The 27,637-nt window shown below is 31.9% G+C and overlaps 2 protein-coding genes across 2 annotated transcripts in view; both read left to right on the top strand.

Annotated features, from left to right (window-relative positions):
- Positions 1-7,376, top strand: part of LOC145937142 (uncharacterized) — a 66,988-nt gene extending 59,612 nt beyond the window's left edge. The window contains exon 5 of the mRNA XM_083040023.1: positions 7,286-7,376. The gene's annotated coding sequence lies outside the window, so the exon portion shown is untranslated. The remainder of the gene's footprint in view (positions 1-7,285) is intronic.
- A 2,666-nt stretch (positions 7,377-10,042) lies between these two features.
- On the top strand, positions 10,043-13,030 carry Task7 (TWIK-related acid-sensitive K[+] channel 7). Its single transcript, XM_083040164.1, has 5 exons — positions 10,043-10,503; positions 10,634-10,789; positions 10,920-11,263; positions 11,333-11,451; positions 11,530-13,030. Exons 1-5 carry the CDS (start codon positions 10,377-10,379, stop codon positions 11,795-11,797), a joined length of 1,014 nt encoding a protein of 337 aa, XP_082896290.1. The 5' UTR covers positions 10,043-10,376; the 3' UTR covers positions 11,798-13,030.
- The last annotated feature ends 14,607 nt before the right edge of the window (positions 13,031-27,637 follow it).

Below are 27,637 nucleotides of genomic sequence, written 5' to 3'. Positions count from 1 at the left end.
ATAAAACAGTGCTCTATACATAACTGCGAAAATGCTGATAATTTAGTCGGTTAGATCTCGAATTTCAGGGAAAAGGCTGAAGCTTGGCAGCCTCTTCACCATAAATACCTCATTGCATACTCGTGTACTTCGGTTTATAACTTTAATGCTTTAACATGATCGTGGTAATGTAATTGCACAAGTAATTGCAAGATGTACTTTATTAACAAATGTAAATCATCATATTGCTTACAGATAATAATAATAATAATCCATGATGAATATTGCAACCCTAAGCCTCTTGAATCTATTGTAGTTACAAGTAAGACTTATAACTACAAAATTAATAGATTCGAAGAAAGTTGGTCCGAGAATGAAGAATGTAGGTACGTGAAAGCCAAGCTACATTGTGTGAATTTTAAAGCGCATAGATCGGACGATAAAAGATTGCTTCCCATAGATTTTTCGAATCTGCGTCTTGATGGAGCAACGAGAACTAATCTAATACTTAATAATTCACCATCATTCGATTCTTAAGAATTAAAATTGTATTCGTCTTATAATAGTCGATATAATAGTTCTACAGTTGAAGCAATCAAACGATTTATCTCAAGAGGCAAATGAATTCAAGGAAACTGGATATTATCCGCCTAAGGCGGATGAAAAGCAAGAAGCTCGACAATTGAGATGTCATTAATTCCTTTTCAAGAATTCACAAGCGTTTTTACAAAAATAAATATAAGTTTGTTTAATTATTTAATAAGTATATTTTAAACAATATTTATTCTCTAGTTTCTGTAAAAACATTTGAATATATTAAAAGAAATTAACAACAGATATTATCTTAATTCGCATTTCAGTCGCATCCTGTTTTTTCGGTCAGATATAGCAAATCTTTTTCCAGTTTGAATAATTTGAAGAATTTATTAATTTAATATAAGGTGTTTATTAAAAACTGATAATTAAATGTAAAGACTAGACATGTACTAGACATAGCGCATATTAATAAATACATGTTCTAAATTTATATTAAAGCATGAAACAAATATTTGCATGCATATAGCTTTCTCTTTGATACTCTCATAGTTGCAACTAACTTAATTCGTTCCGGATTGTGCGAGCTTTCAGCTTCAAAATAACTACCATGTTTGCGGCATTGATATTTATACATGAATGTGGCCTTTTATATCTTTTTTGTCGACGATGTCACTTTATGGTTTTTCAATTTTGCTATTTTTTAAATAATACAATTTATAATTTAGTATAATCACAGTTTTACTGTTGAATGCTGAGTTCTTGTAGACATATTTTATTGATAGAATAATTTAGTATCGAACAAGATATATTTCCTCTACAACTTTTTAAATAACATTATCAAAAATTTTAATCAAAAATTAAAAATAAAATGTACAATTATACTCTCTACTTTTTTCTCTTGTTATTCATATAATATAAAATTTTTTATTAAATGAATCATAAATTCGCAAATTATTTCATATAAAATAATTCATATAAAAAAATAAATATTTATTTAATATATAAAATTATTATTTATGGAAAATTCTTTGTTGTCAGCATTTCTCTTGTCAATTGCAATTGCGTTATATAATAATTATACTCTCTACTTTTTTCTCTTGTTATTCATATAATATAAAATTTTTTATTAAATGAATAATAAATTCGCAAATTATTTCATATAAAATAATTCATATAAAAAAATAAATATTTATTTAATATATAAAATTATTATTTATGAAAAATTCTTTGTTGTCAGCATTTCTCTTGTCAATTGCAATTGCGTTATATAATTTTGCTCTGTACGTGTAAAGCGCAACAATTTTTATACAGTCTCAAGGTTGTACGATCGCTCCATCGGCGATCAATCCATGGGTATCTATAAAGCCGCAGTGATTTATTGCACACTTGTGGCGCGAACGTTCCCAGAGATTCAAGGACGCAGGGCCAATACATAGATGTAGAATCAAGTTCAATTTCTCATCGAGCATCTTGATGGTTTCCGACCGGGCGTGACGCGACACGGAGGGATCTATTATCGCAAGGCGGCGCATTATTGGGAAATAGAACGCGCCGAGAGAAAAGAAATAATCGCGCAAAGCTGCTTGCTTGTCCGTTTGATTTTTAACTTGAGAGGGGAAGCGTTGCGAAACGTCGCTTCAATAGTATTTATACAATCATCTCGACTGCGTTGCGAACAAGTCTTAAATGCTTACAATCATGAAAAAATCATCTTGTTCCGAGATAGAGAATTTATCTTAGTTCACTGAAAATATACATCGTTATCATAATTCGAAACGACAAAATAGAATGAATCCCTCTAAGAGTAGCTTTCCATTTGACGTTTAACGAGCCGAGAAACGAGAGATGTCACAAATCTCACGTCCGGCCAGGAATAATAGAAAAACGCAGGAAAATATTTTTTTCTTATTATGTGTGCGACTGTACGAGCTCATTGATTGTCTGAAATGATTCTGCGTTACATTGGACGCAAAAGTTTTGGCTGATTAAAGATCAGACGATCAAGATAAAGTAGATGTAATGATTTTGATAGGGCATAGGAGCGCTAGTTCGTTAGCTGGTAACGGCAATTAAGATCCAAGCGTTTAATCAACGAGACGAAGTAATCCGCGTGCGAGTCACTTCGCCTCGTTGCAATTTGGCTTCCAGAGCGTTTCCTTTGGTACGATACACAATGGCGTGGAAAAGTTGGTTATCGTCAAATTATTTGTAATGAAAGACATTCAAGCCCGATATCAGGCAGTCAAATTATACAAGGTTATCACGCACGTGGAAGACACGGCTGGAGACGCGGAGCCACTGAAATAAACACTTCTGCGTTACAAAAATATATAAGGGTTGTTGTACCATATACCTACGTATATGTATATCTCGTAAATTGAACACGATAATGACTAAGTATGCTTAAGAATGTGTAATTATGGTCGCTATCAAGGTAACTTAATCATTATAAACTATGAAAAGAATAAAAAGCATGCGACGTTGAAAATAAATCAAGGTCGAGATTCTTAAAAAAAAAGCACAAGTAATTAGTTGCCTGTCTCGAAATGGTGTTTTGAGACGTCTGAAAGAGATGCAAAACTTATTTTTTCTATTTATTATTTAAACTTTATTTTTGCATTTTTTCGTTACAGTCCGACGTCATGCTTCTATTTCAAAAACGCCTTATAATTTATTCCTTTGATATACATAGTTTCATATTAATACTAAAAATAGCGACAATTCAATATTACTCTCAAAGAAAAATATAATGTCAACGAAAAGATTTATTAAATCAAGTTTATAAACAAGATAAAAATTGTAGATGAATTTTTTGCGCAATCAAGTTTGAAAATAGCAGCAAATGTAAAGAAAAATGTAACTGCAGATTTTTATCGATTATGTTGACGATTAACAGTGCGAATGGAGTTACGATAATAATGCAAATACGCATCACAGTATTTTTGTGTCAATAAAACGCAGAATGTTAGGTCGAGCGTTACTTTCAGATACTTATACGCTTGACCTAATTGCGAGAAAAACAGAGTTCGCGATTCTTGAGTTGAAATGCTCGCGTGGATTAACAAATGAAAAGGATGTCGAGCAAAGACGATTGTTTGCAATAAAAGCATTTTAAAGATGCGAAAGTTTCCCTTCAAAACATCATAAAATAATCGACAAGTGTTTTAATAATCCCAATCGCAGAAAATGCATTTATTTCTCATCTATTTAATAATCATATTTTAAAACCACACTTTAAAACCAATAAACATTCCACTAAGTTATATTTAAAAAAAAAACAAAATGTAAATTTTAAAATTTATTGAATTTGAACAAAAAAGGGATTTATGCGAGACATAAATATTAAAAAAATTTTTTTCTCGTAATTTTAATGTTATATTAATTTTTGTTCTAAAATGTCAATGTTAACACTTTATAATAAATATAATTGTCAATTTTGCAACCGCATTTACGCATCAGTTTTCTTATCAAATATAGAATCAGTAACACACAGTATTAAAGTTAGATTGCCTATGTGATATATTGTGAAATTGAAAATCGGGTCAGTCGTTTTTGCGTGATAACCGTGAATAAACAACCACGCGGGCAAACAAAATTTTAATTTTATTCGTGATAGATTCACGAAGAACGGTTGATGAAAGGATGTGCAAGATCCAGTTATATTCTCACTTTAATCGAGGAAACGTTGGAACGTGACGCGTCGCGGCTATTTTTTACCAACGACACGTCGATTATTATTATTTACTCATGACGTTGCTTTCGTAGACCGCTTTCTGTGTTTCCCGATTAAATTTTCATCGCGTAACGCGTAACGTGCGGCACGCCTGAGCGTATTTAAATCATGAGAGCGAGAATAATTCACGGAAATGTGAAAGTGATGCTGCTACCAACCTGTTGTCACTTTTGAGATTGAACATGCCCGGATTGTGTGAAATCCCTGCGTATCAATGCAGCATAATCATTGTGAAATCGCGACAGACAGTGCTGAAATAATAAAATTAAAAAATTGACAGGAAATAATTAATGCCGCATAATTGGTTTCTTATATTATTCTAATTTTAGGGAATTACCGCGATATTCGAGAGATTTGTTCGAATGTTAAATAATCGATTTTTGTCATTTATATAACACTTCAATTAAAAAATTTTTTTATTAGCTCCCAAAGATACTTAAATATTTAAATTTTTAATTCTTTGCCTTGATTTCAATATTTTATTTCAAGTTTTTAATTTTTAGATACTAATTGTAAGAGAAATGTCTTACAATTTTTATTAATCAATAGATATATATCGATAAAGTTTACATAAGATTTCTAAATCGTATTTCCACGATTTTCAGCTTCGTCGATTCTGATTTAAGACGGTCGCAAAATCTTTTTTAACGCCTAGTTGAGTGAAATCGAAAGGTTGGCCAATGATGCAGAATCAATGGACTATTCAAGTTCATAGCTTGTTGAAAAATATATTTATATTCTAACTTGATGAAGCGCGTGGAATATGCGCTTAGATTAATATTATCGATTTTGTTTTCACTTCTGTACAAATCGATCTATGTCGATATTATTATCATCAATGTTTTTATCATCTTTTTTGCGCGACTCGATTATTTGCCAATCACTTCACAGAAAGGTAGACAGAAATCGGAGCAAAGCGAGCGTCTGTAAAAGGACTATTTTTAGTTATTGATGAATATCTTTTTCGAGAAATGTTAACATTAAAATAATTTTGCTTTTAATTTTTCTGACTTAGAAAATACTTTTTAAAATATTTCCATTACGTTTTTATGTTTATTATTAGATTGTTGCAAATAGAATGCTAATTTTATGTTAGTATAGAATGTTAAATAATTTTGCGAAATAAAGCACATTTTTATATATTATGCACACAATGCATCTGAAATTATTTTAAAATTTATGGGTTTTCCTAATATTCAAATTTCAAAGACATACACTGAAGTTCAAAAAATGCAATCTATTTGTTTGTAATTCAGAAAATAAGATAATTCGTATGTATCTTACTTTCTGTTAATTTAAAGATAAAATGTTTTTATTTACGATTAAGCGACAGAGTAATGTCAGTACACTTGCTCTGCTTATTCTCTTTACAAACATTTGCACCCGTCGCCATTGATATATGACACTCTTTTTGCCATGAAGAGAACCCCATCTTTATCCCTAGTAGCTAACGGCTATTTTTGTCGTTGAAAAACACATAATTTTTTTCTTTCTCTCTTTCTTTCTCTCTCTCTCTCTTTATCGATCCATCACTGAAAGTTGCATTAAACCAAAAGGTCCGCACGTTAACGTCTGTTAACGTAACGAATTACGTTAAACCTATACATAATCCCATTAAATCTGTGCCGCATCGAACAACAATGCACATTATATAAAATGACATAAAAAAAGGAAAAATATGCGAAGCGCAATATTTTACTTGACAGATACTGTTACGTCTTTAACCGATCGCGCCTTGGTTGATGATAGAGACGATGGCAATTTTCTTAGAATATCTTTCCTTCGTCCTTTACCTCGTTCAACAGCGATGCAATATAGGTCGTTGTTCAGCAAACAAGATCAGTAGCAGTGCAATCTATCTGCATGCAAATAATCGGATCCTGTGCTTTTGATATATCATTTCGTGTGTGTTGCATTCATCGGGACGGATCTCTGTGGAGCACGCCACGCCAGATAACTCCCCAAAGCCTCCTTAATCGGGATTTGCGGAGAAGTGTTATTAAACAGTTCCGTCATGTAGGGACAGATGGAAATTTATGAAGGAGAGAGCGAAGAGAAAGTTAAAAAGCGAATTCATAAATCATCGCGGAAAATACGATGGGAACGACAGAGTAAATTAGTCGTAGTATCATGAATATCATAATGTTGTATTCTCATTAATAAACATGCTATAAAGTGCTCAAGATCATTATCTTAAAAAAGAAAATTATGTAACAGGAATACTTAAACATTTTTAGCGATACACAGTTGAAAAATTTGTGTTAAATTTAACAAATATTACATGTCCCAAACGGTCCACAGAAATTTTTGTGTTAATTTGACATAATACGGATATGTTAAATGGTGACACGAATATTGTGTTAATATTTTAACATAAAATAAATGTAAACTTCAAATAAACTTAAAATAAATTTTGTGTAAAATTAACATAGTTTTAATGTAAAAATTAACTAAAAAAATTGTTAATTTTACATTTTATCATCCCCACTTATATTATAAAGTAAAATTAACATTTTTTTCTGTAAATATTAACAGATAAATCTTGTCACTAATAATGCGGAACATATTTATTGTGTAAAATTAAAAATAGATATACATTGTGTTATTTTTACACTTTTTTTTAGTTGTTTTAATAATTTAACATTTGAATTCAATTAACATAACAGCAATATGTTAAATTAACACATGAATGTGTTAAATATTTAACACAAATTTTAACGGGGACCGTTTTTAACAAGAAAACACAAATTTTCCAACTGTGTAGAATAAGTGTTCTAAATATTTATACGGGATAATATATTTTTTACAAATTAGAAATAAGAATAGTATGAACTAAAACTAATCAAAATTTTTGATTTGCCAGGACATGTGTGAGAGTCAGCTTTTATTCATAGTTTTCATTTATACGATTTTTTTATATGAACTAGGGGTGTGCAAAATAAAAACATTTTTTCTAAACTGCATTTTTTAAAAACTGTTTATGAGATATTCTACACACACATATGTATATACATAATTTGAATATTTTGTTTTCAGATCAATGGGTGCTGTACTACAACTCAGCTATTGCACGTGTTATGCTTTTGATAGTTATCAGCTGATTTCTGTCAAAAAATATTAATCGCGGATAAGGTATATTATAACATATTACTATTTCAATATTTTTAACATATTATTTGAAAATTTAATTAGCAAATTAACACTTTAATCAGCTGATTTCTGTCAAAAAATATTAATAAAGCGTTAACTTGCTAATTAAATTTTAAAATAATAATATGTTAAAAATATTAAAATATGTAGTAATTAAAATAAGTTGTAAATAATATGTTATAATACTTTAAACTCGATTAATATTTTTCACAGTTATCAGCTGATTTCTGTCAAGAAATATTAATCGCGAATAAAGTATTATAACATATTATTTCAAACATATTATTTTATTTTATTTTATTTTAAACAAACTCTCAAACTGCTAACTCTTGCGATGACAGTCTCTCGATACTAAGAATATAACGCACAACGCAAATCGAGGCAGTTAATCAGCATCGCGGAAAAGAGGCAACAATACTTGCGAGAATCGACTTAGTAGGTGCAATTAAATTATGTAGAAATCTTTTTTAATATAAATATAATAATAAACGTTTCGGCTTTTTCTTTAGACCATCTTCAGCAATCGAAATGACAAAAAAAAAACATTTATTTATTTCGACCTTTAGTCAGCAGGTTTTGTCTCTCGTAAGCCTCCTTTATATAAACCTTTATATAATCCGTGATTAGAGACTCTGTGCAAGTTTTATATAATGAAACTATAGGAAATGAAATATATTGGAGAATCTTCTCCCGTTGTCAATCAAGACAAAGAAGATTTCTAAATGAGTGCTGTATAAGTTTAACATTCGAAAGTCTTTAATTGACAAATGATTGAAAGAAATGACATAATTAATACATTAAATTTATAAATTATTTTCATTATTAGAAAAAAATGTTCATTCTATCTATTAAAGCTAATTAATATTTTCGATGAGAATATCTTTGTCGTCAAACAAAAAATAAATTTTAGAAATAATGTTAAAAAGAATAATATTTTTTTTATATCTTTGTGTGTAAATGTGTGTGATGAAATAACTTTCTTTCTCGTTGACATGCTTTATACATGAACATGCTCGTTTCTCTTCTTTCCAAGTTTTATCGTTATCCGACTTTGCGACAATTACGAGGTGATATTTCGTGATATAGATACAATCATATCATTGCCGAAAGCAGCTAGGGAGGAGCCAAATTGACAATAAATTATAGAAATAATGCCTGTAGCTTATATAGATTTACAACATTTTATTGCGACCTTTTTGTGCGTGTTCTTAGCATATTTTTTGCTGTCATATTTTGAGTGGGCGCAGAAAATGTTTATTGTTTGTATGATTTCTGATACTAATTAAATTATTTGTCAGTAAAAGTCAAAAGTTCAACATTCCTATTTTTATTTCTTTTTGTAAAGCGTCAAAATGAAGCGTTAAATGTGAAAAAGCGAAAAATGTGAAGCGTTAAATGTGTGAAAAATTTTCAAAATAAAAAGCTATTTCAATAAATTTATAATGCGAGATACTATCAGTTACACCGTTCTTTATTCTTTCATCATTTCAAGTATTTACTTACTCAAAGAAAAATCCGAACATTACAATATAACATACGACAAAAAATATAACATATATTTCTGCCAATTATCTAAAAACATTTAAAAATATTTTTAATTAATTAAATTCAAGATTTAGCTCAAAGGAAATTATATTTTGCGTAACTTTGCCAACGTTTCCCCAATAGCAGCAGAAAATATATAGTGCCTTATCGAAGATAGAAAAATATTTCTTTAGTATTCCTGAAGAACTTCTATTATCTCAAAAATTTAAATTTAAATTTAAACAAATCTTTGTGTTAAACAATAACTAAATGATTTAAAAGATAAAAAATAGATAAAATCTGTAAAGAAGCCTGCAGATTGCTGGCCGAGTTATCAACGATAGATTCGCGTTCGCAAAGGAGTTTAATACATCGCTTGGACGGGCGGTCCGTACATGATATCGGCGCAACTACTTACTGTCGCGACAAAGGCGCGTCGTACTACTGAGTTGCGATATCGGAGCGCGGTTACTACTCGGTTGTTCGGTCGCTGCAATTATACTCGGTTATAATCTGGACATTATAGTGTAACATACGACAACATATCTTTCTGCCAATTATCTAAAAACATTTAAAAATATTTTTAATTAATTAAATTCAAGGTTTAGCTTAAAGGAAATTATATCTTGCATAACTTTATCAACGTTTCCCCAATAGCAGCAGAAAGTATATAGTGTCTTATCAAAGATAGAAAAATATTTCTTTAGTATTTCAGAAGAATTTCCATTTTTATCTCGAATTTATACAAACCCCTCATATTAAACAATACCTAAATTATTTAAAGGATAATAAATAAATTAGTAAATCTGTAAATAAGCCTGTCGACCGAGTTATCAACAATAGATTCGTGTTCTTAAAGGAGTTTAATACTTTGCGTAGACGGGCGGTCTATACGATCGGCGCAATCACTGTCGCGACAAAGACGTATCGTACTACTGAAAGTCGCGATATCGGAGCGCGATTACTACTCGATTATTTGATCGCTACGATTATCATTCGGCTATACCGTCGGCGAAGTTACCATGTGGTGTTCGAAAGAGCATCTCTCTACCTACCTACCCTACGAAGAAATCAACTGCGGCGCATCCCTTCGGTTTCTCCCTCTACAACGCGGTTCTCGCGATCAATACTCGGGCGTAGAGCGTGCAGCGGTTGTTGTCTCGCGAGTATTGTGCCAACTCTCGTGGCATCCCAATCTCTCAGACGTGCGCTTCTATCTGATATGCCTGATAAACCTTCTGCATGGACGTCCATTTGTCCGGTGCGAGATAAATATTCATTCGTGCGCCGTGTGCACGGGATGTGCTTCCGTATAAATGTGGCGCGTCGCGGAAAACGTTGTCGTCAGGGGAAATCTCGGGGAACTCGTTGAACCCGCGACCATTGAATTTTTTACTCTGTAGCGCGCAGTACGTGTGCGCGGGATACTCTCGCGGGTGACAAAACGGCGAAGATGAAGAGACAGAATGTCAGAACACTGTCGTTGGTGGTGTGCACGTTTACGTATCTCCTGGTTGGCGCCGCGGTGTTTGACGCCCTTGAGTCGGACACTGAGAAGAAACGCTGGGAATTTCTCTCGGGTGAGTATCATACCTCTCTCTCTTTCTCTCTGTTTGCGTCGACAGATATTTTTATTGACCGATCGATAATTGATATTTAATTATTTTCGCGCGGCGGGAAATGTCTCCCCGTCTTCCCTACTTACTGCAGAGATACGCCGCAATATGATGCGGAAATACAACATTACGCCGGAGGATTACAAGATGGTCGAGATCGTGATAATAGAGAATAAACCGCACAAAGCTGGAGCGCAGTGGAAGTTCGCGGGTGCCTTCTATTTTGCCACTTTAGTATTAGCCATGATTGGTGAGTAGTGTTTTGTATAAAATTTACAAAATCTAAAATTTAAAAAGGTATAATAAATTTTGTTGAAAATTATATTACATTTGTTCAATAAATAAATTCGATTGATATACATACGTATAATTTTCTCAAGGTTATGGACATTCCACTCCGGTAACTAAACCCGGAAAGGCATTTTGTATGGTGTACGCGATGGTGGGAATCCCATTGGGCCTGGTGATGTTCCAGAGCATCGGTGAACGATTGAATAAGTTTGCATCGGTCGTGATCAGGCGGGCGAAGACGTATCTTAGATGCCAAAAGACCGAAGCAACGGAGATGAATCTCATGCTGGCGACCGGCCTGCTTTCGAGTATAATTATCACGACGGGCGCCGCGGTGTTTTCGCGATACGAGGGCTGGAATTACTTCGACAGTTTTTATTACTGTTTCGTAACGCTTACCACCATAGGCTTTGGCGACTACGTCGCTCTTCAGGTAAACGACGTCTTACTTATTAATCGTGCGAGAGAAACGGAGATGATTTAGATAAATTATTCTTTACAGAACGATCAAGCGCTTTCCAATAAACCTGGATACGTAATCCTGAGTTTGGTCTTCATCCTCTTCGGTCTGGCTGTAGTCGCGGCCAGCATTAACTTGCTCGTGCTACGCTTCATGACGATGTAAATATGTTTTTTTTTATAATTTTGTATAACTATCTGATAGAAAAAACATTATTCCTGACAAATGTGTCGTTGCAGAGACAGCGGTGAAGCGCGTCGCGATGACAGCGAGATGGTGTCCGCCTCGCACCACGTTTTAACGTTAGACGGCGAGGTTGTGGCGGTAAACGGTAAGCTTCTGAACAGCCATGTGCCGATCGTGCACGACACGGACGATTGCGTGAGCGTGTGCTCTTGTACCTGCCTCGGTCCGGCGAATTCCGAGCTGTTGGACCCTTCCGGATATCAGGGCTACCGACCGCCCGCGATCTCTGCCAGTCTTCGTGTGAAACGTGCATCTGTCTGATGGAGGGAGTTTCGTCGTCGCAGTCTACGTCGCCGACTTTCGAGAGCCGACAGTCGGGAACTGCTCGGCATCGACGTGTAAAATGGTCGATTTCCAACGCGACACTTTCCGAAGGAGGATCACTACGCCCTGTGATACATCCAAGAAACAATTCGTAACGTTCGGTAAGATTCTTACCTCTTTACGAAGAGTAAAAAAATGTAAAAAACATGAAAAAAACTGACAACGTTTCCCTAATGTGTTTGATACATGTGTAATAAAGACATTGACTGTTAATAATTGTTGTCCGACGTTTGTCGAAGACTTGCGAGAGAGATGCTTGGAGAATGTGTTCCTCTTGCACTTCTCCCCGATGTTGTACCGATACGTATCCCTGAAGTTACGATGCATTTTGATAATTAATGTTGATCGATCGTATCGATTTCTGACACGTGTATGTTGTATGTGTAATCCGCGAGTGTAATATACATACGCTTTATGTCAGATGAAAATGAACGGCATATTTGTCCTTTCGATTCATAAATATCAGATCGTTGATTGTCTGGGTATCCTAGCGGTGACCCTTGCAACATCGTATCCTAGAAAAAATGAAATATCCCAGTACCTCAAACGTAACATATGCGAGCTCAGACGCGAATTATCAAACAGATAATCGCGTATTTATAGATTGCGGTATTATCAATGTTATATTAATATGAATGTGAAGTCGAAATATAGATTGGTTTCTACAGCTTAGAGGTTTTCAAATTTAACAAAACAAATGAAAATTATATTATTCTCTTTACATAAAAAAATTTATCTAATTATTATATTCATTATTTATATAAAAATGCTTTTTTTTATTATTTTATTGATTGACGCGTTTTTGAATATAATATTTCAATTCACAAATAAAATAATAATTAAAAAAAAAAAAATTTCTCCTTTCCTCGTTCAAAATACTTTCTGCTATAGAATGTATTTGAGAATCTCTAGGCTAACAGAATCGTGCAGTATCGCACGAATTATACATATGAATATAACACAATAGAACAATATTCTGGCCTGAGTAGCATAATGTTATATATATATTTCCATATTTATATCCGTAAATGTAAATGTAAAGTAATGTCGCCTCAAGAAATTTGACGATCTTGATAAAATTTGACGATTTGATGATCATATAATTGCAGATTACAGACGTGTACATACATACACATCGTTGTATCGCGAGTTGTATTTTTTTAAAACGTTTATAAAATAAAATAAAAAACGCCGAAAGAGAGAGAAGAGAAGAACATATGTGAAAGAAAAAGGAAGAGTGTAATGTGAGGAAAGACTGATAGCTCAAATTCTTTATAAATTAACTGTAGCTGCTACTTTTCTTAAATCTTTGTTCTCTTGTGATTCACAATCAGTTGCGTCAATATTTTTTAAAAAAATATTATTTAATACGTTTGATCTTCGCAATTAAATAATGTACGACTACCAGATATAACAATATTAAAGTAATTTAATTCTTCAAACATATTCATTATATATTAACAATTAAAAAAAGGATGTTAAATTTTAATTGTTTGTACTTACGTTGTAGTATTAATAATTCACATTAAAGTTGTGTAATAAAATATGTGTCTAATTACACAAAATATTCGATATCGATTGTGAAAGAGAATGCTTCCTTTGTTGTATGCTTCGTTTATAAGTATATATCATCAATTAGAAGATATGTAATCATGATCGTTGTGATCAATATACGCACAAATTGTAATAATGTTCAATAATTAGTTTCACATGAAAAAAAGTTCAAGCTAAATGTATTCAATATAATTAAAATTCGATCCATTTCGAGAATCGGTGCAATATGTGCACAGTATTTAAAAATACACATTTATTTACGCAGAATTAAAATAGGCAAGCCGTTCTAAATAATGCGATAGATGGTTATATTTATGTAATTTATTTATGTTTATTATTAGATTTATCCTATATGCCTGTATATTTTTTAATGTGAATATATTTTTAATAAACACATGTACAACGTGTTATAATTATAAAATGCGTGTCTCATCCTATATGAAAAAATTCAAATAGTCACGTATATACATTCTTTCTTTTGTTATTTTACAATTATGATCAAACTTTTGGTACCAAGCAGACACCAGTGTACAAATTCTTTTATTCAATATCTTTAAGATAAGTATGCGCCGTATAGGATCCGCGGCAACATAATGTCGACATTTAGTATTTCAAGGCGAGCCAAAAATTCATCTATTGTATATTTCGATAGTACATTGTTTGCAGAATAATTTGGTACCAAGCAGACACCAGCGTACAAATTCTTTTATTCAATATCCTTAAAATAAGTATGCGCCGCATAGGAGTCGTGGCGATAAAGTGTCGACATTTAATATTTTAAGGCGAGCCAAAAATTCATCTATTGTATATTTCGATAGTACATTGTCTGCAGAATAATTTGGTACTAAGCAAACATCAGCGTACAAATTCTTTTATTCAATATCTTTAAAATAAGTATGCGCCGCATAGGTTCCGCGACGACAAAGTGTCGACATTAAATATTTTAAAACGAGTCAAAACTTAATCGTATATATATTTCAATAGTGTATTGTTTGCAGATTATTATGGTACCATAAGCATACCAGCGTACTATTTTTTTGGTCTAATATATAATACGTAAAATGAATACGCGCCGTATGGGGCCTCCTCTGTTTAAAAATTGTAATTTTCAATATTTTAAAACGAGCCAAAAATAAATCTTGTATATATTTTAACAGTACATTGTCTGCACATTACGATGGTACCATCAGCATACCAGCCTACAAACTTTTTGGTATAATACACGTAATATAATTGTGCGCCGTATGGGGTCCGCGGCTTAAAAATTGTAATTTTCAATATTTTAAGATGAGCCAAAAATTAATCATATATATATTGCAACACTACATTATATGCACATTATGATGGTACCATAAGCATACCAGCGTACAAGCTTTTTGATCTAATATACGTAAAATGAATCCGCGCCGTATGGGATCCGCGGTTTAAAAATTTTAATTTTTAATTGTTTAAAGCGAGCCAAAAATTAATCTTGTATATATTTCAACTCTACATTATATGCACATTATGATGGTACCATCAGCATACCAGCGTACAAGCTTTTTGATCTAATATACGTAAAATGAATCCGCGCCGTATGGGATCCGCGGTTTAAAAATTTTAATTTTTAATTGTTTAAAGCGAGCCAAAAATTAATCTTGTATATATTTCAACTCTACATTATATGCACATTATGATGGTATCATCAGCATACCAGCGTACAAGCTTTTTGATCTAATATACGTAAAATCAATCCGCGCCGTATGGGATCCGCGGTTTAAAAATATTAATTTTTAATTGTTTAAAGCGAGCCAAAAATTAATCTTGTATATATTTCAACTCTACATTATATGCACATTATGATGGTACCATCAGCATACCAGCGTACAAACTTTTTGATCTAATATACGTAAAATGAATCCGCGCCGTATGGGATCCGCGGTTTAAATTTTTAATTTTCAATTGTTTAAAGCGAGCCAAAAATTAATCTTGTATATATTTCAACTCTACATTATATGCACATTATGATGGTACCATCAGCATACCAGCGTACAAACTTTTTGATCTAATATACGTAAAATGAATCCGCGCCGTATGGAATCCGCGGTTTAAAAATTTTAATTTTCAATTGTTTAAAGCGAGCCAAAAATTATTCTTTCATACATTTTAACATTACATTGACTGCATATTATGATGGTACCATCAGCATACCAGCGTACAAACTTTTTGATCTAATATACGTAAAATAAATCCGCGCCGTATGGGATCCGCGGTTTAAAAATTTTAATTTTTAATTGTTTAAAGCGAGCCAAAAATTAATCTTGTATATATTTCAACTCTACATTATATGCACATTATGATGGTACCATCAGCATACCAGCGTATAAGCTTTTTGATCTAATATACGTAAAATAAATCCGCGCCGTATGGGATCCGCGGTTTAAATTTTTAATTTTCAATTGTTTAAAGCGAGCCAAAAATTATTCTTTCATCCCCTTTCTAAAAAAGGCATGTTATTGACATTGTTGTCGCTTTTCCGCGATGCTGATTGGCTCTCTGTCGATACGCGTTGTGTTATATTCGTAGCATCGAAAGGCTGTCATCACGAGGGTTAGCAGTTAGCAGTTTGACAGTTAGTCCAAAATAAAATAAAATAAAATAATAATATGTTTTAAATATGTTATAACACTTTAAACTTGATTATTATTTTTGACATTCGCCTTATGTATTATATTTGTAGCATGAAGAGGCTGTCATCGTGAGGGTTAGCAGTTAGCAGTTTGACAGTTAGTCCAAAATAAAATTAAATAAAATAATGACATGTTTTAAATAATATGTTATAATACTTTAAATTTTGATTAATATTTTTGCGGAAAAGAGGCAACAATACTTGCGAGAATCGTCTTTTTTAGAAAAAGACTAGAATAACACAAGCGCGCGTTATGCAATTTCTCGATTTTATTAAAAAAAGTATGATGTATTTATATAAAGTTTGTTTAAACTTCATTAATATTTTTTTACAGAAATCAGATGATTAAAGCATTACATTGCCAATTAAATTTTGAAATAAAAATATGTTATAAAAATTAAAATAATATATAATTCCTTAAACTCGATTAATATTTTTTGACAGATATCAGCTGATAGCTGTTATAAATATTAATCGAGTTTAAGGAATTATATATTACATTATTTAAAACATATTATTTTAAATGTTATAACATATTCTTATTTTAAAAATTAATTAGCAAATTAACGTTTTAATCAGCTGATTTCTGTAACAAAAATATTAATCGAGGATAAGATATTACAACATAATATTTACAATATATTGCTATTTTAATTTTTATAACATATTACTATTTTAAAATTTAATTACCTTACTATATTAATATTTTCTAATATATTTATTTAATTAAGAAGTAGTATATTTATTAAGTAAAGAATAGAAGTGAAACATGAATACAAATTTACAATTAAGGTTTCGTAGATATAATTATTAAAACAAAAATTATTTTCTTAATTAGAGTCACAAATATATATCGTCCGACACTTTTCGATAATCTTGATATAATTCGAATTACGAATGCGCAGTAGAAATGAGTTTCGACATATATTACAGCGATATATGCATGCAGTCACGCATAACTCGTGATAATGTGCAGACAATGTATTGTTAAAATGTATATAAGATTAATTTTTTGCACGTTTTGAAATATCGAAAATTAAAATTTTTAAGCCGCAAATCCCATACGGCGCTGATTTATATAACGTATATTGGACCAAAAAGATAGTACGCTGGTATGCTTATGGTACAAAAATAATCTGCAAACAATACACTATTGAAATATATATACGATGAATTTTTGGCTCGCATTAAAATATTAGAAATCGATACTTTTTTACAGTTGACCCTATGCGACGCAATCTTATTCTATGTATATCATATTAAAAAATTTGTACGCTGGTGTCTGTTTGGTACCAAATGATTCTGTAATCAATGTACTATTAAAATGTATAATCGATGAATTTTTGGCACGTCTTAACATATTAGAAATCGATACTTTTTTATCGCTGATCCCATGCGACGCAATCTTATTTTATGTATATCAAGTTAAAAAATTTGTACGCTGTTGTCTGGTTGGTACCAAAAGATTTTGTAAACAATATACTATTAAAATGTATAATCGATGAATTTTTGGCTCGTCTTAAAATATTGGAAATCGATACTTTTTACCGCTGACCCTGTGCGACGCAACATTATTTTATGTTTATCGTATTAAAAAATTTGTACGCTGGTGTCTGCATGGTACCAAAAGATTCTGTAATCAATGTACTATTAAAATGTATAATCGATGAATTTTTGGCTCGTCTTAAAATATTGGAAATCGATACTTTTTTGACGCGGACCCTGTGCGACGCATCTTTATTTTATGTTTATCAAGTTAAAAAATTTGTACGCTGGTGTCTGTTTGGTACCAAATGATTCTGTAATAAATATACTATTAAAATGTATAATCGATGAATTTTTGGCTCGTCTTTAAATATTAGAAATCGATACTTTTTTACCGCTGATCCCATGCGACGCATCCTTAATTTATGTATAGCAAATGAAAAAGTTTGTACGCTGTTGTCTGCTTGGTACCAAATGATTCTGTAATAAATGTACTATTAAAATGTATAATCGATGAATTTTTGGCTCGTCTTAAAATATTGGAAATCGATACTTTTTTGACGCGGACCCTGTGCGACGCATATTTGTTTTATGTTTATCAAGTTAAAAAATTTGTACGCTGGTGTCTGTTTGGTACCAAATGTTTCTGTAATAAATATATTATTAAAATGTATAATCGATGAATTTTTGGCTCGTCTTAAAATATTAGAAATCGTTACTTTTTTACCGCTGACCCTATGCGACGCAACATTATTTTATGTGTATCAAGTTAAAAAATTTGTACGCTGGTGTCTGTTTGGTACCAAAAGATTCTGTAATCAATGTACTATTAAAATGTATAATCGATGAATTTTTGGCTCGTCTTAAAATATTAGAAATCGATACTTATTTGACGCGGACCCTGTGCGACGCATCCTTAATTTATGTTTATCGTATTAAAAAATTTGTACGCTGGTGTCTGTTTGGTACCAAATGATTCTGTAATCAATGTATTATTAAAATGTATAATCAATGAATTTTTGGCTCGTCTTTAAATATTAGAAATCGATACTTTTTTACCGCTGATCCCATGCGACGCATCCTTAATTAATGTATAGCAAATGAAAAAGTTTGTACGCTGTTGTCTGCTTGGTACCAAATGATTCTGTAATAAATGTACTATTAAAATGTATAATCAATGAATTTTTGGCTCGTCTTTAAATATTAGAAATCGATACTTTTTTACCGCTGATCCCATGCGACGCATCCTTAATTTATGTATAGCAAATGAAAAAGTTTGTACGCTGTTGTCTGCTTGGTACCAAATGATTCTGTAATAAATGTACTATTAAAATGTATAATCGATGAATTTTTGGCTCGTCTTAAAATATTAGAAATTGATACTTTTTTATCGCTGACCCTATGCGACGCAACATTATTTTATGTTTATCGTATTAAAAAATTTGTACGCTGGTGTCTGCATGTTACCAAAAGATACTGTAATCAATGTACTATTAAAATGTATAATCGATGAATTTTTGGCTCGTCTTAAAATATTGGAAATCGATCCCTTTTACCGCTGACCCTATGCGACGCAACATTATTCTAAGTATATCAAGTTAAAAAATTTGTACGCTGGTGTCTGTTTGGTACCAAATGATTCTGTAATCAATGTACTATTAAAATGTATTATCGATGAATTTTTGGCTCGTCTTAAAATATTAGATATCGATACTTATTTGACGCGGACCCTGTGCGACGCATCCTTAATTTATGTTTATCGTATTAAAAAATTTGTACGCTGGTGTCTGCTTGGTACCAAAAGATTCTGTAATCAATGTACTATTAAAATGTATAATCGATGAATTTTTGGCTCGTCTTAAAATATTAGAAATTGATACTTTTTTGACGCGGATCCCGTGCGACGCATCCTTAATTTATGTTTATCTTATTAAAAAATTTGTACGCTGGTGTCTGCTTGGTACCAAAAGATTCTGTAATCAATGTATTATTAAAATGTATAATCGATGAATTTTTGGCTCGTCTTTAAATATTAGAAATCGATACTTATTTACCGCTGATCCCATGCGACGCATCCTTAATTTATGTATATCAAATGAAAAAGTTTGTACGCTGTTGTCTGCTTGGTACCAAATGATTCTGTAATAAATGTACTATTAAAATGTATAATCGATGAATTTTTGGCTCGTCTTGAAATATTGGAAATCGATACTTTTTACCGCTGACCCTGTGCGACGCAACATTATTTTATGTTTATCGTATTAAAAAATTTGTACGCTGGTGTCTGCATGGTACCAAAAGATTCTGTAATCAATGTACTATTAAAATGTATAATCGATGAATTTTTGGCTCGTCTTAAAATATTGGAAATCGATACTTTTTACCGCTGACCCTGTGCGACGCAACATTATTTTATGTGTATCAAGTTAAAAAATTTGTACGCTGGTGTCTGTTTGGTACCAAAAGATTCTGTAATCAATGTACTATTAAAATGTATAATCGATGAATTTTTGGCTCGTCTTAAAATATTGGAAATCTATACTTTTTTGACGCGGACCCTGTGCGACGCATCTTTATTTTATGTTTATCAAGTTAAAAAATTTGTACGCTGGTGTCTGTTTGGTACCAAATGATTCTGTAATAAATATACTATTAAAATGTATAATCGATGAATTTTTGGCTCGTCTTAAAATATTAGAAATCGTTACTTTTTTACCGCTGACCCTATGCGACGCAACATTATTTTATGTGTATCAAGTTAAAAAATTTGTACGCTGGTGTCTGTTTGGTACCAAAAGATTCTGTAATCAATGTACTATTAAAATGTATAATCGATGAATTTTGGCTCGTCTTTAAATATTAGAAATCGATACTTTTTTACCGCTGATCCCATGCGACGCATCCTTAATTTATGTATAGCAAATGAAAAAGTTTGTACGCTGTTGTCTGCCTTGTACCAAATGATTCTGTAATAAATGTACTATTAAAATGTATAATCGATGAATTTTTGGCTCGACTTAAAATATTAAAAATCGATACTTTTTTGACGCGAACCCTGTGCGACGCATCCTTATTTTATGTTTATCGTATTAAAAAATTTGTACGCTGGTGTCTGCATGGTACCAAAAGATTCTGTAATCAATGTACTATTAAAATGTATAATCGATGAATTTTTGGCTCGTCTTAAAATATTGGAAATCGATACTTTTTACCGCTGACCCTGTGCGACGCAACATTATTTTATGTGTATCAAGTTAAAAAATTTGTACGCTGGTGTCTGTTTGGTACCAAAAGATTCTGTAATCAATGTACTATTAAAATGTATAATCGATGAATTTTTGGCTCGTCTTAAAATATTGGAAATCTATACTTTTTTGACGCGGACCCTGTGCGACGCATCTTTATTTAATGTTTATCAAGTTAAAAAATTTGTACGCTGGTGTCTGTTTGGTACCAAATGATTCTGTAATAAATATACTATTAAAATGTATAATCGATGAATTTTTGGCTCGTCTTAAAATATTAGAAATCGTTACTTTTTTACCGCTGACCCTATGCGACGCAACATTATTTTATGTGTATCAAGTTAAAAAATTTGTACGCTGGTGTCTGTTTGGTACCAAAAGATTCTGTAATCAATGTACTATTAAAATGTATAATCGATGAATTTTTGGCTCGTCTTAAAATATTAGAAATCGTTACTTTTTTACCGCTGACCCTAAGCGACACAACATTATTTTATGTTTATCGTATTAAAAAATTTGTACGCTGGTGTCTGCTTGGTACCAAAAGATTCTGTAATCAATGTACTATTAAAATGTATAATCAATGAATTTTTGGCTCGTCTTAAAATATTAGAAATTGATACTTTTTTGACGCGGATCCTGTGCGACGCATCCTTAATTTATGTTTATCGTATTAAAAAATTTGTACGCTGGTGTCTGTTTGGTACCAAATGATTCTGTAATCAATGTACTATTAAAATGTATAATCGATGAATTTTTGGCTCGTCTTGAAATATTGGAAATCGATACTTTTTACCGCTGACCCTGTACGACGCAATATTATTTCATGTTTATCGTATTAAAAAATTTGTACGCTGGTGTCTGTTTGGTACCAAATGATTCTGTAATCAATGTATTATTAAAATGTATAATCGATGAATTTTTGGCTCGTCTTTAAATATTAGAAATCGATACTTTTTTACCGCTGATCCCATGCGACGCATCCTTAATTTATGTATAGCAAACGAAAAAGTTTGTACGCTGTTGTCTGCTTGGTACCAAATGATTCTGTAATAAATGTACTATTAAAATGTATAATCGATGAATTTTTGGCTCGTCTTGAAATATTGGAAATCGATACTTTTTACCGCTGACCCTGTGCGACGCAACATTATTTTATGTTTATCGTATTAAAAAATTTGTACGCTGGTGTCTGCATGGTACCAAAAGATTCTGTAATCAATGTACTATTAAAATGTATAATCGATGAATTTTTGGCTCGTCTTAAAATATTGGAAATCGATACTTTTTACCGCTGACCCTGTGCGACGCAACATTATTTTATGTGTATCAAGTTAAAAAATTTGTACGCTGGTGTCTGTTTGGTACCAAAAGATTCTGTAATCAATGTACTATTAAAATGTATAATCGATGAATTTTTGGCTCGTCTTAAAATATTGGAAATCTATACTTTTTTGACGCGAACCCTGTGCGACGCATCTTTATTTTATGTTTATCAAGTTAAAAAATTTGTACGCTGGTGTCTGTTTGGTACCAAATGATTCTGTAATAAATATACTATTAAAATGTATAATCGATGAATTTTTGGCTCGTCTTAAAATATTAGAAATCGTTACTTTTTTACCGCTGACCCTATGCGACGCAACATTATTTTATGTGTATCAAGTTAAAAAATTTGTACGCTGGTGTCTGTTTGGTACCAAAAGATTCTGTAATCAATGTACTATTAAAATGTATAATCGATGAATTTTGGCTCGTCTTTAAATATTAGAAATCGATATTTTTTTACCGCTGATCCCATGCGACGCATCCTTAATTTATGTATAGCAAATGAAAAAGTTTGTACGCTGTTGTCTGCCTTGTACCAAATGATTCTGTAATAAATGTACTATTAAAATGTATAATCGATGAATTTTTGGCTCGACTTAAAATATTAAAAATCGATACTTTTTTGACGCGAACCCTGTGCGACGCATCCTTATTTTATGTTTATCGTATTAAAAAATTTGTACGCTGGTGTCTGCATGGTACCAAATGATTCTGTAATCAATGTACTATTAAAATGTATAATCGACGAATTTTTGGCTCGTCTTAAAATATTGGAAATCGATACTTTTTTGACGCGGACCCTGTGCGACGCATATTTGTTTTATGTTTATCAAGTTAAAAAATTTGTACGCTGGTGTCTGTTTGGTACCAAATGTTTCTGTAATAAATATATTATTAAAATGTATAATCGATGAATTTTTGGCTCGTCTTAAAATATTAGACATCGTTACTTTTTTATCGCTGACCCTATGCGACGCAACATTATTTTATGTGTATCAAGTTAAAAAATTTGTACGCTGGTGTCTGTTTGGTACCAAAAGATTCTGTAATCAATGTACTATTAAAATGTATAATCCATGAATTTTTGGCTCGTCTTAAAATATTAGAAACGTTCCTTTTTTACCGCTGACCCTATGCGACGCAACATTATTTTATGTGTATCAAGTTAAAAAATTTGTACGCTGGTGTCTGTTTGGTACCAAAAGATTCTGTAATCAATGTACTATTAAAATGTATAATCGATGAATTTTTGGCTCGTCTTAAAATATTAGAAATCGTTACTTTTTTACCGCTGACCCTAAGCGACGCAACATTATTTTATGTGTATCAAGTTAAAAAATTTGTACGCTGGTGTCTGTTTGGTACCAAAAGATTCTGTAATCAATGTACTATTAAAATGTATAATCGATGAATTTTTGGCTCGTCTTAAAATATTAGAAATCGATACTTATTTGACGCGGACCCTGTGCGACGCATCCTTAATTTATGTATAGCAAATGAAAAAGTTTGTACGCTGTTGTCTGCTTGGTACCAAATGATTCTGTAATAAATGTACTATTAAAATGTATAATCGATGAATTTTTGGCTCGTCTTGAAATATTGGAAATCGATACTTTTTACCGCTGACCCTGTGCGACGCAACATTATTTTATGTTTTTCGTATTAAAAAATTTGTACGTTGGTGTCTGCATGGTACCAAAAGATTCTGTAATCAATGTACTATTAAAATGTATAATCGATGAATTTTTGGCTCGTCTTAAAATATTGGAAATCGATACTTTTTTGACGCGGACCCTGTGCGACGCATCTTTATTTTATGTTTATCAAGTTAAAAAATTTGTACGCTGGTGTCTGTTTGGTACCAAATGATTCTGTAATAAATATACTATTAAAATGTATAATCGATGAATTTTTGGCTCGTCTTAAAATATTAGAAATCGTTACTTTTTTACCGCTGACCCTATGCGACGCAACATTATTTTATGTGTATCAAGTTAAAAAATTTGTACGCTGGTGTCTGTTTGGTACCAAAAGATTCTGTAATCAATGTACTATTAAAATGTATAATCGATGAATTTTTGGCTCGTCTTTAAATATTAGAAATCGATACTTTTTTACCGCTGATCCCATGCGACGCATCCTTAATTTATGTATAGCAAATGAAAAAGTTTGTACGCTGTTGTCTGCTTGGTACCAAATGATTCTGTAATAAATTTACTATTAAAATGTATAATCGATGAATTTTTGGCTCGTCTTGAAATATTGGAAATCGATACTTTTTACCGCTGACCCTGTGCGACGCAACATTATTTTATATGTATCAAGTTAAAAAATTTGTACGCTGGTGTCTGTTTGGTACCAAATGAATCTGTAATCAATGTATTATTAAAATGTATAATCGATGAATTTTTGGCTCGTCTTAAAATATTAGAAATCGATACTTATTTGACGCGGACCCTGTGCGACGCATCCTTAATTTATGTATAGCAAATGAAAAAGTTTGTACGCTGTTGTCTGCTTGGTACCAAATGATTCAGTAATAAATGTACTATTAAAATGTATAATCGATGAATTTTTGGCTCGTCTTAAAATATTGGAAATCGATACTTATTTGACGCGGACCCTGTGCGACGCATCCTTAATTTATGTTTATCGTATTAAAAAATTTGTACGCTGGTGTCTGCTTGGTACCAAAAGATTCTGTAATCAATGTACTATTAAAATGTATAATCAATGAATTTTTGGCTCGTCTTAAAATATTAGAAATTGATACTTTTTTGACGCGGATCCTGTGCGACGCATCCTTAATTTATGTTTATCGTATTAAAAAATTTGTACGCTGGTGTCTGTTTGGTACCAAATGATTCTGTAATCAATGTACTATTAAAATGTATAATCGATGAATTTTTGGCTCGTCTTGAAATATTGGAAATCGATACTTTTTACCGCTGACCCTGTGCGACGCAACATTATTTCATGTTTATCGTATTAAAAAATTTGTACGCTGGTGTCTGTTTGGTACCAAATGATTCTGTAATCAATGTATTATTAAAATGTATAATCGATGAATTTTTGGCTCGTCTTTAAATATTAGAAATCGATACTTTTTTACCGCTGATCCCATGCGACGCATCCTTAATTTATGTATAGCAAATGAAAAAGTTTGTACGCTGTTGTCTGCTTGGTACCAAATGATTCTGTAATAAATGTACTATTAAAATGTATAATCGATGAATTTTTGGCTCGTCTTGAAATATTGGAAATCGATACTTTTTACCGCTGACCCTGTGCGACGCATCTTTATTTTATGTTTATCAAGTTAAAAAATTTGTACGCTGGTGTCTGTTTGGTACCAAATGATTCTGTAATAAATATACTATTAAAATGTATAATCGATGAATTTTTGGCTCGTCTTTAAATATTAGAAATCGATACTTTTTTACCGCTGATCCCATGCGACGCATCCTTAATTTATGTATAGCAAATGAAAAAGTTTGTACGCTGTTGTCTGCTTGGTACCAAATGATTCTGTAATAAATGTACTATTAAAATGTATAATCGATGAATTTTTGGCTCGTCTTAAAATATTGGAAATCGATACTTTTTTGACGCGGACCCTGTGCGACGCATATTTGTTTTATGTTTATCAAGTTAAAAAATTTGTACGCTGGTGTCTGTTTGGTACCAAATGTTTCTGTAATAAATATATTATTAAAATGTATAATCGATGAATTTTTGGCTCGTCTTAAAATATTAGAAATCGTTACTTTTTTACCGCTGACCCTATGCGACGCAACATTATTTTAAGTGTATCAAGTTAAAAAATTTGTACGCTGGTGTCTGTTTTGTACCAAAAGATTCTGTAATCAATGTACTATTAAAATGTATAATCGATGAATTTTTGGCTCGTCTTAAAATATTGGAAATCTATACTTTTTTGACGCGGACCCTGTGCGACGCATCATTATTTTATGTTTATCAAGTTAAAAAATTTGTACGCTGGTGTCTGTTTGGTACCAAATGATTCTGTAATAAATATACTATTAAAATGTATAATCGATGAATTTTTGGCTCGTCTTAAAATATTAGAAATCGTTACTTTTTTACCGCTGACCCTATGCGACGCAACATTATTTTATGTGTATCAAGTTAAAAAATTTGTACGCTGGTGTCTGTTTGGTACCAAAAGATTCTGTAATCAATGTACTATTAAAATGTATAATCGATGAATTTTTGGCTCGTCTTTAAATATTAGAAATCGATACTTTTTTACCGCTGATCCCATGCGACGCATCCTTAATTTATGTATAGCAAATGAAAAAGTTTGTACGCTGGTGTCTGTTTGGTACCAAATGATTCTGTAATCAATGTACTATTAAAATGTATAATCGATGAATTTTTGGCTCGCCTTAAAATATTGGAAATCGATACTTTTTTCCGCTGACCCTATGCGACGCAACATTATTTTATGTGTATCAAGTTAAAAAATTTGTACGCTGGTGTCTGTTTGGTACCAAAAGATTCTGTAATCAATGTACTATTAAAATGTATAATCGATGAATTTTTGGCTCGTCTTTAAATATTAGAAATCGATACTTTTTTACCGCTGATCCCATGCGACGCATCCTTAATTTATGTATAGCAAATGAAAAAGTTTGTACGCTGTTGTCTGCTTGGTACCAAATGATTCTGTAATAAATGTACTATTAAAATGTATAATCGATGAATTTTTGGCTCGTCTTGAAATATTGGAAATCGATACTTTTTACCGCTGACCCTGTGCGACGCAACATTATTTTATGTGTATCAAGTTAAAAAATTTGTACGCTGGTGTCTGTTTGGTACCAAAAGATTCTGTAATCAATGTACTATTAAAATGTATAATCGATGAATTTTTGGCTAGTCTTAAAATATTGGAAATCGATACTTTTTTGACGCGGACCCTATGCGACGCAACATTATTTTATGTGTATCAAGTTAAAAAATTTGTACGCTGGTGTCTGTTTGGTACCAAAAGATTCTGTAATCAATGTACTATTAAAATGTATAATCGATGAATTTTTGGCTCGTCTTTAAATATTAGAAATCGATACTTTTTTACCGCTGATCCCATGCGACGCATCCTTAATTTATGTATAGCAAATGAATAAGTTTGTACGCTGTTGTCTGCTTGGTACCAAATGATTCTGTAATAAATGTACTATTAAAATGTATAATCGATGAATTTTTGGCTCGTCTTGAAATATTGGAAATCGATACTTTTTACCGCTGACCCTGTGCGACGCAACATTATTTTATGTTTATCGTATTAAAAAATTTGTACGTTGGTGTCTGCATGGTACCAAAAGATTCTGTAATCAATGTACTATTAAAATGTATAATCGATGAATTTTTGGCTCGTCTTAAAATATTGGAAATCGATACTTTTTTGACGCGGACCCTGTGCGACGCATCTTTATTTTATGTTTATCAAGTTAAAAAATTTGTACGCTGGTG

Source organism: Prenolepis imparis, unplaced genomic scaffold (genome assembly GCF_030444845.1).
Source record: "Prenolepis imparis isolate NDT839.2.m4 unplaced genomic scaffold, iyPreImpa1.0 SCAF_6, whole genome shotgun sequence".
Taxonomy (NCBI): domain Eukaryota; kingdom Metazoa; phylum Arthropoda; class Insecta; order Hymenoptera; family Formicidae; genus Prenolepis; species Prenolepis imparis.
This window is presented reverse-complemented; position numbering and strand designations above follow the sequence as displayed.